Source organism: Vespa velutina, chromosome 14 (assembly GCF_912470025.1).
Source record: "Vespa velutina chromosome 14, iVesVel2.1, whole genome shotgun sequence".
NCBI classification, from domain to species: domain Eukaryota; kingdom Metazoa; phylum Arthropoda; class Insecta; order Hymenoptera; family Vespidae; genus Vespa; species Vespa velutina.
This window is the reverse complement of record NC_062201.1, coordinates 2,869,838-2,882,337: the sequence shown is the minus strand read 5'-3', so window position 1 is coordinate 2,882,337 and position 12,500 is coordinate 2,869,838. Positions and strand designations below refer to the sequence as shown.

General features: G+C 30.0%; 1 protein-coding gene across 9 annotated transcripts in view; it reads left to right on the top strand.

Moving 5' to 3' along the window:
• Window positions 1-12,500, top strand: part of LOC124954153 (glutamate synthase [NADH]) — a 35,714-nt gene that overhangs the window by 14,310 nt on the left and 8,904 nt on the right. For 4 of the 9 annotated variants that reach the window (XM_047506625.1, XM_047506624.1, XM_047506623.1 and 1 more), the window contains exons 6-33: window positions 1-25; window positions 120-208; window positions 371-575; window positions 789-949; window positions 2,099-2,204; window positions 3,587-3,709; window positions 4,164-4,166; window positions 4,834-5,057; window positions 5,217-5,316; window positions 5,437-5,771; window positions 5,870-6,110; window positions 6,231-6,368; window positions 6,621-6,806; window positions 6,910-7,193; window positions 7,312-7,477; window positions 7,606-7,806; window positions 7,916-8,305; window positions 8,723-9,057; window positions 9,167-9,305; window positions 9,406-9,719; window positions 9,801-9,960; window positions 10,030-10,190; window positions 10,302-10,567; window positions 10,639-11,036; window positions 11,165-11,410; window positions 11,547-11,714; window positions 11,848-11,961; window positions 12,109-12,265. The exon at window positions 1-25 is cut by the window's left edge and continues 119 nt beyond it. In XM_047506625.1, coding sequence (XP_047362581.1) covers window positions 1-25; window positions 120-208; window positions 371-575; window positions 789-949; window positions 2,099-2,204; window positions 3,587-3,709; window positions 4,164-4,166; window positions 4,834-5,057; window positions 5,217-5,316; window positions 5,437-5,771; window positions 5,870-6,110; window positions 6,231-6,368; window positions 6,621-6,806; window positions 6,910-7,193; window positions 7,312-7,477; window positions 7,606-7,806; window positions 7,916-8,305; window positions 8,723-9,057; window positions 9,167-9,305; window positions 9,406-9,719; window positions 9,801-9,960; window positions 10,030-10,190; window positions 10,302-10,567; window positions 10,639-11,036; window positions 11,165-11,410; window positions 11,547-11,714; window positions 11,848-11,961; window positions 12,109-12,265 — 5,435 coding nt within the window. Of the gene's footprint in view, window positions 26-119; window positions 209-370; window positions 576-788; window positions 950-2,098; window positions 2,205-3,586; window positions 3,710-4,163; window positions 4,167-4,833; window positions 5,058-5,216; window positions 5,317-5,436; window positions 5,772-5,869; window positions 6,111-6,230; window positions 6,369-6,620; window positions 6,807-6,909; window positions 7,194-7,311; window positions 7,478-7,605; window positions 7,807-7,915; window positions 8,306-8,571; window positions 8,701-8,722; window positions 9,058-9,166; window positions 9,306-9,405; window positions 9,720-9,800; window positions 9,961-10,029; window positions 10,191-10,301; window positions 10,568-10,638; window positions 11,037-11,164; window positions 11,411-11,546; window positions 11,715-11,847; window positions 11,962-12,108; window positions 12,266-12,500 lie in introns of those variants that run through there. The other 5 variants (XM_047506626.1, XM_047506627.1, XM_047506628.1 and 2 more) reach the window with 5 other exon arrangements.

Sequence of the window (12,500 nt, the reverse complement as noted above, 5' to 3'; positions counted from 1 at the left end):
CTGGTCATACTTTGAGGACTTAAAGGTAAATATTAAATAATTTCAATTAATCCTCATATATATATATTTATATCAAAATTTTTTGTGTAAATAATTAAGAATTTTTTTCTTTATTATAGTCACCAAAATTCGAAACTTATTTGGCATTAGTTCATACAAGATTTTCCACAAATACATTCCCTAGTTGGGAAAGGGCACACCCATTGCGGTAAGTAAACAATATTATCAAGTTCTGATAACAATGTTATCTTTTACAGGAACTAGTTGTCTTTTTAAATATAAAAATATAACATTGTATATATATATATATATATATATATATATATATGTTTTATCATTAATAAAATTATATAATTCTTATATATCATAGATTACTAGCGCATAACGGTGAAATCAATACTTTACGAGGAAATGTTAATCTTATGAAAGCCCGTGAGGGGGTTATGAGCAGTAAGATTTATGGTAATCAATTGAAAGATCTTTATCCAGTCGTAGAGCCAAATCTTTCGGATTCTGGTGCAGCCGATTGTGTACTTGAATTTTTGGTAATGGCGGGACAACGTTCATTGCCTGAGGTAATAATAACCATAATTATTTACATTATCATATCAATTAATCTTTATTGTACGATAATAGAGAGATAAGTTTTATTATAGTTGTGACATCAATGGGATTAGTTTTTTTTTCTTTTCTCTTTTTTCTTTTTCCACGTATTATAAATTAAATCAATTTTCAAATATTGTAAATTAAAATTTTATGAAACATATAATATATGTATAATTCTTTAGGCTGTTATGACTATGGTACCGGAGGCTTGGCAAAATGATCTTACAATGGCTACGGAGAAAAGAGACTTTTATCATTGGGCTGCATGTTCTATGGAACCCTGGGATGGTCCAGCTCTACTTACATTCACCGATGGTCGTTACGTTGGTGCTATCTTAGACAGGTAAAAATTTATATTACATTTTACCACAGTTTCCTATCATTTCCATGAAGTCTGATTAATTATCACGAGTAGGTTCTAGTACTGCTAAATTTATAATGTTATTTGTGAAAAAAAAAGACACAAAAAAGGTATAAATTTATAGAAAGAAATTATTTTTATACCTGTGTGTGTGTATGTATATATATATATATATATATATATATATATATTTTTTTTTTTTTTTTTTAATATGGACATGTACACAACAGTATTGATTCTACTCGTACAGATAGTTACGTGTCGTATTATAGACATGTATCTGTCATCAGACATGTTGTTAAAGCTTAAAATAGTAATTCTTCAATGAATATACATACACGGTGTCATAAGAAAATGGTTAAGGAATAACGGTATATAATAGTATTTAAATAGAAAATGATATGAAAAAAGAAGCAGAGAGAATTCGTTTGAAGGTAAACGTGGATTGGGTAGTGTGTGTAGAGGGAAGACGGGCAAAAAAAAAAAAGAAATGAAAAATTTATTATACAGAAATATTTTAACAAAGAAATAAAGGTTAAAAAAAAAACAAAAAACAGGAAAAGAAAAAGAAAAAAGAAGAAAAAAAGAAAAAAGAAATCTGAAATGTAACATATTTGTTCTTCATGTTTGCTCTTATTATTATTATTATTATCATGATGTTTTCTCATCATAATATAATATACTTCTTTCAATATAATATTATAGTTGATTACATATATGTATAAAATAAATGTATAGTTATCGCTCGCGCTTCCCTCTGCGTTTTTTTTTTTTTTTTTTGGTGTCGGGCAAAAAAAAGTACGGCGTTGTTTCGTTGCACTACTACGTGACGTCGTACGCACAGAGCCTGGAGAGTAAAATCGATGAGTGTGTTTACGATGACTTAGATACGTCGTTCCAACTCTTCTCTGGGGTGCCTAATAGATGAAGGTAAAGAAAAGAAAAGAAAAAAAAAAAAAAAAAAAAAAAGAAAAAAACGGATTGATTAAGTAGGTGTGTGTGCGTGTACAGAACTCTATATACGAATGCGAGCAGGAAGGCAAGCGAACAAACAACAATATAGACAGCAGATACTAGTTTGCGACACAGAGGTGATAATAAAAAAGACTTTTTTGAATTTTTGTTTGGCAGAAATGGCCTGCGCCCCTCGCGCTTCTACGTCACTAAGGATAACATGATGGTGATGGCGTCCGAAGTGGGCGTTTATGACACACCGCCCAGCAATATAATCCTGAAGGTAATCAAGGAATTAAAGGAACCAACGAAACTCTCGGCTCTCCTCTCTCTCTCTCTCTCTCTATCTCTCAGAATGGGAATTTTTCAGCAGAATTAGCTCTTCTAAATAGTAGTGCTAATTTTATTTAAGTGTTTTACATCGTCCGTCGTCGTCCTCGTCTAATATGATGGCCATCTCTTTATCTTTCTCTTTTTTTTTTTCTTCTTCTCCCTTTCTCATTCTACCTTTCTCTCTTTCTTTCTTTCCATCATCCATTTGTCCTCTCTCTTTCTCTCTTTATTGCTCTATATTATTCACAAATATAGAGGAATTTTAGCTCTTTAGGGGGACAAAATATTTTTACAAGGGAGGAGGAGGAGGAGAAGGTGGAGGTGGAGGAATCTACAGTTTTTTTCGATCGAGGCCCAGCTGATCGAATCTTCTTCTGCTATCTCTCGTTCAAGATGAAAAAAAAAAAAAAAATAAATAAATAAATAAAAAAGAGCCGAAGATATGAACACTACTTAAGGATTGCGTTATAGGATGCATTTATAGCCAAGCAAATATAAAACCGGATCATTCTACGAGAAATGCTTCGTACATACATGTTCATTTATCATACATAATTATTTTTGCCATTATTCGCATTGCTCCCATTTAACATTACTTCGTGATTCATTTCCCACGTACGGATTAATTATTTTCCCTTTTTATATAAAAGCAATGTCTTTATGTATATATATATATATATATATATTTTTTTTTTCTTTTTTTGATTTTATTTCTATTTCTATTTTTATTTTATTATACATTTCTATGTATGTATTATACTTGTGACATTTAAAATACATATATTAAATTGTTTTTGATTCAGGGATAATAATTATAAAGTTGTGAGAATAGAATCATTGAAAAAGAGAGTGTTGTGTGTTTCACGAGGATGTGAAAAATTATCTGTGAGCGAAATATAGTGAATTTAAAAAGAAAAAAAAAAAAAAAAGAAAGGAAAAGAAAAGAAATATTGTAATATAATATTGTTATATATATTATATATACATACATATATATATATATATATATTTTATGTTTTCATTCTTCGAGGTTGCATCAGTAGAATGTTCAACGAAAGTATTAGTTATTTCCATCTGTTCGGTAAGGATAGAATGACACCGTCTAACATGCATATGTTTTTATGCTATTGTATTTATTGTATGCATAATGGCAAATCACATTGCTATGTTTTATTTATTTTTTTCTCATGTCATATGTATGATGTATAATTTGTCATTTAGGGACTAGGTATGTATAAAGCAGTAGGACCGTCATCCAGTGCTGTCATATAAATGCCGATCATTTGTAAAGTTTAATTGAAAATGATTATTCATGCTTCGTTTTATTTACAGAGCCGTTTGAAGCCTGGAAGAATGCTCCTCGTTGACACAGAAGAAAAGAAGATTATACAAGATGTTGAACTAAAACAACACATTGCGAGAAGCAGGCCTCATTCTAAGTGGCTAAGAGAACAGGTAATTGATGCAGTTCCTCTTTTTCTTTTTTTTTCCTTTTTATTTTTTTTTTTTTTTTCTTTATGTATACATATATATATATATGTATATTATTTTTTTTTTCTTTTTTTTTTATGATACATTATATTCTTTTTTGTTATGCTTTTTGTCAAATTATTATATCGTCGTTATATCTATTGTTACGTCAAATCATTATCACATGTCATAACAATTAATGGGATGCACACTTATAACAAAGCTACAGTATTATTGTAAAAAATAAAATTTCTACTAAATATGTGCTTGGATACGGCACAATTTCGATAACATTTATTATTGGGTGTGATTTAAGTTACGAGGAGAGAAAAGTGGTTTTTTTTTTGTTTTTGTTTTTTTTTTTACATAGAGAATATACTAATACAAAATAATCTTTTTCACTTTTCCTATGTGCTGACATCCATCGTGTTGTGTGCAGAGGGTGAGTCGTAACCTTAAAGAGAGGTGTTGTAAGCTTAAATCATGTCGCTAATTTATTGGAGCACTGTATATTTTTTAAATATTATTTTTTATGTGTGTAAATATTAAATTAGGAAGCAATATGTTGGTTGTATATATAGAATTTTGCGGTATAAAAGCTTATTATTTTTGTGTTTCCTTCATCCTATAGCTCATTCATATTTATAATATTTCGAATAGGATTGGGATTCCGTTTCTATTTTTTAATTTCACATTTTTTTTTTTCTTTTCTTTTTTTTTTTTTCCTCATTAGATAGACCAAAAGCATATTTCCAATATTTCGTATCTTTAATATTTATTTCATGATGGAAGATTTAGTTCTTTTATACAAAAGAACATTTACTTGCATTTATTATTTATTCATTTTAAAATATATAGATTTCCATTATTATTATAGATAGTGTACGCTTTTTAATATTATCATTGCTAATGTCATTACAAAGACACAGGTATTGGAGAAAATATATAGTAGGTAAAATATATATAGTATTATCGTTTATAATATCTCTTAAATTGTGCTTGTGAATAATTAGTTTTGCTTTCCCGGTTTTTTTTTTTGTTTTTTTTTTTTTTTTTAAAGCTCGTGCAAGTTATACATTTGGTAACATTTAAGCTTTGTTTAAAAACAGATAACAATGGATGAAATACGTGCTGCTCATGCCGCTAATAATGGTGATACATCGAACACAGTTGAGAATGGATACAATTCTGATGTTCAGAAAAAAAATATTATCAATGGTCTCAATGAAATTTCGGCTGTCAATCGTGTCTGGGGTGGTGATAAAAGATTGTCTTTGTACGGATATACATTGGAGACCATCAACTTGCTATTACTTCCAATGATAAAATCCAAGTATGTAATATATTTTTGTAATTCACAATTATATAATCTTTTGATATATTAAAAATAATTTGCTATTTATTTATTTATTTTTTTTTACTTTATTACAAATAAAAATTTCTTTTTTGTTTTTGTTTTTTTTTTTTTTTTTTTTTTTTTTTTTTCAATTAGAAAAGAAGCTCTTGGTTCTATGGGTAATGATGCGCCGTTAGCGTGTCTATCGCAATTTCAACCATTACCATACGAATACTTTAAACAATTATTTGCACAGGTAAAATTTTATACGTCATATCCAATATTCTTGTTCTTTTTTTTTGTTTTTTTTTCTTTTTTCTCTATTTAATTAAGTCTATAAAATATATTCATTTATTTATTTAATCTTTTATACTAGGTGACAAATCCTCCAATTGATCCGTTTAGAGAAAAGATTGTCATGTCAATGCTTTGTCCAATTGGTCCTGTGAGCAATATTTTAGAACCAAGTGAACTCCAAGTACATAGATTGTTCTTAGAACAACCAATTTTATCTCTCGACGATCTTGAAGTTCTTAAGCAAACAAAACATCGTGGATGGAAGACCAAAGTGATTGATGCAACATATCCCGTTGAAGATGGACCTCTTGATTTTGTAAAGACACTGAATCGTGTCTGTAATGAAGCTAACGAAGCTGCTAGAGGTGGTTATCAATTAATTGTATTATCCGATCGACAAGGTGGTCCAGAAAGGTGAAATTTTCTTTCGATGATTTAAGTCATGTATAATGCAACTTTAATTCTTTATTTATACAATTCATTAATTTAAGTAAAACTTTTGATTACTTTAGAGTACCTGTTAGCAGTTTATTAGTATTAGGAGCAGTACATCATTTTTTGATCGAAGAGAGACAACGAATGAAAGTTGGTCTTATCTTGGAAACCGCTGAGGCTAGAGAAGTACATCATATATGCGTGTTACTTGGTTATGGCGCAGATGCTATTTGTCCATATCTTGTATTTGAAATGGCAAAGAATTTAAGAGCAGATGGAGTTTTTGATTATACATTTACCGATGAAGTCATATATAAGGTAAAATATATATAAAAAAAAATTATAGATTAGAGATCAATTTTTTTTTTTAAATTCAAAATCAAATGCATATATATATATATATTTATTTATTTATTTATTTTTTTTTTTTTTTTTTAGAATTATTCTGAAGCTATGGAACGTGGTATAGCAAAAGTAATGGCAAAAATGGGAATATCAACTTTACAATCTTATAAAGGAGCACAAATCTTTGAAGCAGTTGGATTAGCTGATGAAGTAATAGATAAGTGTTTCAAGGTACGTTAAAAATTATAATAAGTTTCGTGTGTGTGTGTATTTTAAATATCAAAATGAATATCAAAAATGATGAACTTATTACAAATGATTATATATTGGATCCAATTAATGATTAAATGTATGATTCAATCAAAAATATGATGTACTTGGAAGATCAAAGAAAAAAAAAAAAAGAAAAAAGAAAAAAAAATAATTTTACTTTTAAATAATTTTATATGAATTCTTTAAAGAGTTTTATGTATTTATATTTAGGGCACTCAGTCACGTATTGGTGGAGTAACATTTGAAATGTTAGCTAAAGAGGCATTTGAAAGGCATCAAATAACATATTGTAATAAACCAATGGATATGTTAATAATTCGTAATCCAGGAATTTATCATTGGCGATCTGGCGGAGAAAAACATATCAATGATCCTGGCAGTATAGCTAGCTTGCAGGTAAATTATATTGAGATTAATTTAATAATATTTAATTTTATTTGATATTATATTGTTATTTTTTTTTTTAGAAGAAATATAAATAATAAAATAATTATTTCAGGATTATGTCGTTTCGAAAAGCAATAATGCTTATGAAAATTATCGTAAAATATCAATGGACATGGTACAAAATTGTACGTTGCGCGGTCAATTAATAATTAAAAAATTAGATAAGCCAATAAACATAGATGAAGTAGAACCTGCTGCTGAAATTGTTAAACGATTTGTTACTGGGGCTATGAGCTTTGGTAGTATCTCGCTTGAAGCACATACAACGTTAGCAATAGCTATGAATCGTATTGGTGGCAAATCCAATACAGGTGAAGGCGGTGAAAATGCAAACAGGTTAATAATATTTTTATTTTATTTAGTTTCTTATTATGTTTGTTTTTTTCTTTTTTTTCTTTTTTTACGATTCAAATAAATCTTTCTTTCTCTCTCTCTCTTTTTTTTTTTGGATCAGATATCTTAATCAAGATCCAAAATTTAACAAGCGTTCAGCCATAAAACAAGTAGCCAGTGGTAGATTTGGAGTAACCTCAAGTTATTTGGCTAATGCCGATGATCTTCAAATTAAAATGGCTCAGGGTGCAAAGCCAGGAGAAGGTGGAGAATTACCCGGTTATAAAGTATGATGCCATATTCTTTTTTCTCTTTTTTTTTTTTTTTTTCTTATTTGATCTTAATAATACAAAATAATAATAACATTTAATTTTCACTTCAATTTTTTTTTTTTTTTCTTTTTCGTTTATTTTAGGTCACTGCAGATATCGCTGCAACCAGACACTCTGTAGCCGGTGTAGGCCTTATCTCACCACCCCCTCATCATGATATTTATTCGATAGAAGATTTGGCCGAATTAATTTACGATCTAAAATGTGCAAATCCTAATGCTCGTATATCCGTCAAGTTAGTATCGGAAGTTGGAGTGGGTGTAGTCGCAGCGGGCGTGGCAAAGGTATATTTGTTTAATTAACGACAACAATCATATGAAAAAGAATAATAAGTTATAAAAAAAAAAAAAAAAAAAAAAAAAAAAAAAAAATGTAAAAATGTATTATATATAGGGTAAAGCTGAACATGTAGTGATATCTGGTCACGATGGTGGTACTGGTGCTAGTAGTTGGACAGGCATTAAATCTGCAGGCCTTCCATGGGAATTGGGTGTAGCGGAGACTCATCAAGTTCTGACATTGAATAATCTTCGATCACGCATGGTAGTTCAAGCAGACGGACAGATGCGTACAGGTTTTGATATCGTAGTTGCAGCATTACTAGGTGCAGATGAATTTGGTTTCAGTACAGCTCCTTTGATTGCTATGGGATGTACTATGATGAGAAAGTGTCACTTGAATACTTGTCCCGTTGGTATCGCCACGCAAGATCCTGTACTTAGGAAAAAGTTCGAAGGGAAACCGGAACACGTGATAAATTTCTTCTTTGCACTTGCCGAAGAGGTATGGTATAATATAATATTGATTGTATAATATTAAATCATATTTTTATATATTATGTAAAAAGTGTAATTAAAAAGAAAACAAAAAGAAAAAAAAAAAAAAAAAGAAAAAAAAAAAACAAAGAATAAAAAAAAAAAAAGAATAGAAAAGATAAAAAAAAAAAAAAAAGAGAAAAAGCGAAATGAAGGCGAGGCTCCATTGATACAGTGAACAAAAATGGTTGGTTACGTACAACATTGTAGAGTGTAAGTTTTTTTTTTTTGCAGGTATATTAAATGTTTCGTTACGAAACAACAAGAATATATTTCTATTTTCTTTTTAAATAATTCACTTTTTTTTTTTTATTCATGAGGATTTGTTTTTTTTCTTTTTTTTTTCTTTTTTTTTTTTTTTTTTTTTTTTTTCGTGTTTTAACAGGTTCGTCAGCACATGGCGAGTCTTGGTATTAAAAAATTCCAAGATTTAATAGGCCGCACAGATTTCCTTAAAGTACGTGACGACATAACCATCGAGAAAGCTAAGACATTGAGTTTCGTTAATATTCTACGAAATGCATTGGATTTAAGACCGGGCGTTAACATTCATGGTGGTTCTATCAAGCAAGATTTTCAATTAGAAAATAGACTTGACAACGAATTGATCCAATTGGCCGAACCATTGTTAAATGGTAAACAAAAACGTGTTGATATTGAAATGAATATTAATAACGAATGTCGTGCATTTGCGTCTACATTGAGTTATCAAATATCCAAGTAAGCGTGAATTAATAAGTCTTTGAATTATAAAATTATTTTATATATCATTAATTTATGAACAATTAAAAATCTTTCAAAACGTGAGCGTTTGATTTATCTTTTTCAGACAATTTGGGGAAAATGGTTTGCCGGAGCATAGTATTAATATTAAGATGAAAGGTTCAGCAGGTCAAAGCTTTTGTGCTTTCATGACGAAAGGTATTCACGTGACACTTGAAGGAGATGCTAACGATTATGTAGGAAAGGTATATGTCCTGTTATTATATTCTATTGTATTAATATTATTTGTTCATTTTTTTTTTCTCCTTCTAATAATTTTTCATTACTTTCCATATGAACGGATAGAGTCTTTGTGGTGGTGAAATCGTGATATATCCACCGAAAGAATCAGATTTCAATTCTGAAGCTAATGTCATAGTAGGAAATGTTTGTCTTTATGGCGCAACATCTGGTAAAGCATATTTCCGAGGTATAGCGGCTGAGAGATTCAGCGTTCGTAATAGCGGAGCTGTGGTAGTTGTCGAGGGTGTAGGTGATCATGGTTGTGAATATATGACCGGTGGATGTGCCGTCATACTTGGACTTACCGGACGAAATTTTGCTGCTGGAATGTCCGGTGGAATAGCTTATGTTTTTGATGTTGATGGTTCATTCAAAAGGTAAATTTTCTGTCGATTAATTTTTTCTTTTTTTTTTTTTTTTTTTTTTTAACCATATATATTATATAAATATTATTTTAGCAAATGCAATCCCGAAATGGTTGAGTTACTTCCACTTAATAACACGGAAGATATTGCTTATGTAAAACAATTGTTGGAAGAGTTCGTTGAAAAGACTGGTTCGCTTATTGCTAAAGATTTGTTGAATTTATGGCCTGAACCAACGACCAGATTTGTTAAGGTATTGCTTTTTTTTTACCATTATAATTTTTTTTCACATTATAATTTGTAATTATGTAAATTGAAATAGGTATTTCCTTACGATTATCAACGAGTATTGAAACAATTAGAAGAAACTAAGCAGGATCAACCGATCCTTAATGGAAATTCAGAGACTGATTCAAAGGTGAAGGATATTGAAGAAGCTGTCACAGATACGGAAGTAGCACAGAAAAAATTAGATAAAATAAGGTAATTAACGATTAAGATCGAATCGGTGGGTCTATAGAGTTAGGAGGGGGGGAGGGGGAAGGGTTTTAAATTAATGAAGTTTCTATATTTTCGTGTATATGATATTCGTAGAGGATTTATGAAGTACAAGAGACATACAGAATCATACAGGGCAGTCGAGAAGCGAATGGAGGATTGGAATGAGATTTATAATTTCCAAGGCGTAAGAAAAGGTTTACGTGTTCAGGCAGCAAGATGCATGGAATGTGGTGTTCCATTTTGTCAAAGCAGTTATGGTTGTCCACTTGGAAATATTATTCCTAAGTGGAATGATCTTGTATTTCATTCCAATTGGAAAGAGGCGCTTAATCAGCTCTTACAAACAAATAATTTTCCAGGTATGTTAATTAAAAATGTCATATTTGTAAATATAAAATGGTATAATATTTAATTATATTGAATTATATAGAATTCACTGGAAGAGTATGTCCTGCACCATGCGAAGGAGCTTGCGTACTTGGAATATCTGAGCCTCCTGTCACTATAAAAAATATTGAATGTGCAATAATTGATCATGCATTTGAACAAGGTTGGATTGTACCGCATCCACCAACAGAAAGAACCGGTCGTACCGTAGCGGTAATAGGTTCTGGTCCATCTGGTTTGGCTGCTGCACATCAATTAAACAAAGCTGGTCATTTAGTAACTGTATACGAAAGGAACGATCGCGTTGGAGGATTATTGCAATATGGTATACCTACGATGAAATTATCCAAACAAGTTGTACAAAGAAGAGTAACTTTACTCGCAGCTGAGGGTATAGTTTTTAAGACCGGTGTTAATGTCGGAAAGGATATTACTGTTCAGGTATAAATAAATTTTGTTCATTTATTTATTTATTTATTTTTTTTTTTGTTTTTTTTTTTTTTTTGTTTTTTTTTTTTAATATATAAGAATTCACAATTATCATATTATTATATATGTGTTTCTTCTAGGAATTGAAAAATCAGTATGATGCGGTATTACTTTGCACTGGTGCAACATGGCCTAGAGATTTACAGATTCCTGGTAGGGAACTCGAAGGAATTCACTTTGCTGTTAGTTTTCTAGAACATTGGCAGAAAAAGCAAATGGGTAATGAAACCCCATTGGATTTGCGACTTATGGCACAGGATAAAGATGTTATCATAATAGGTGGTGGTGATACCGGCTGTGATTGTATTGCAACGTCCTTACGTCAGGTAATCATATTACTTTTAATATTGTTCGATTAATACTGATGGTATAATAATTATAAAAGATCGATAAGATAAAGACAAGTTTTTACATTCTTTTCTTTTTTTTTTTTTTGTTATATATACATATAACATTATATAGGGTGCTAAAACAATTACTACTTTTGAAATCTTACCCGAACCACCCGGTAGAAGGGGTGCGGATAATCCTTGGCCTCAATTCCCTCGAGTGTTTAAAGTAGATTATGGTCATGAAGAAGTGGCCTTGAAATTTGGTCGTGATCCTCGTCGATTTAGTACTGGCAGCAAGGTAAACAAAATTTACGATTTAAATATATTACATTATATACACACACACACGTATACACACATACATATACACACACAGAGAGAGACATATATATATTTGTATAATTTAAAATGAATTAAATTTTGACAATTAGGAATTCTTGAGTGATGGTAATGGACATGTGAGTGGTATTAAGACTATAACTATAGAATGGACAAAGAATTCTACCGGTGGATGGAAACCGAATGAAGTTCCTGGAACTGAGAAGGTCAGATAGATAAGATAATTAATAAAAAATTATCATCAATAGTCAATCACCCTCCCCTCCCACTTTTTTCTTTTTTCTTTTTTTTTTTTTTTTCATTTAACACACACACATATATATATATTTTAATCAATTATTTTATTTTTACAGATATATAAATGTGATTTAGTTTTACTTGCTATGGGATTCTTGGGCCCAGAGAAATATATTGCCGACGAGTTGCAAACGAAAATGGATGCACGTGGAAATTATGAAACTCCAATGGGCAAATACAAAACCAGTTTGCCTGGAATCTATGCAGCTGGAGGTAATCGAGCTTTTCTTTCTTTCTTTCTTTCTTTTTTTTTTTTTTTTTACATGAATAAATAAATAAATAATATATATATATGAGCTCTTGATTTAAAAAATGGGGGAGGTCCATTTTGTGGAAAAAAAAAAAAAGAAAAAAAGAAAAGTTAAAGCTAATTCTTATTAGAAATTAACATAAAATTTGTTTTTGTTCATTTAAAAAAGAAAAAAATGGACGCTCTACTTTCAAAATC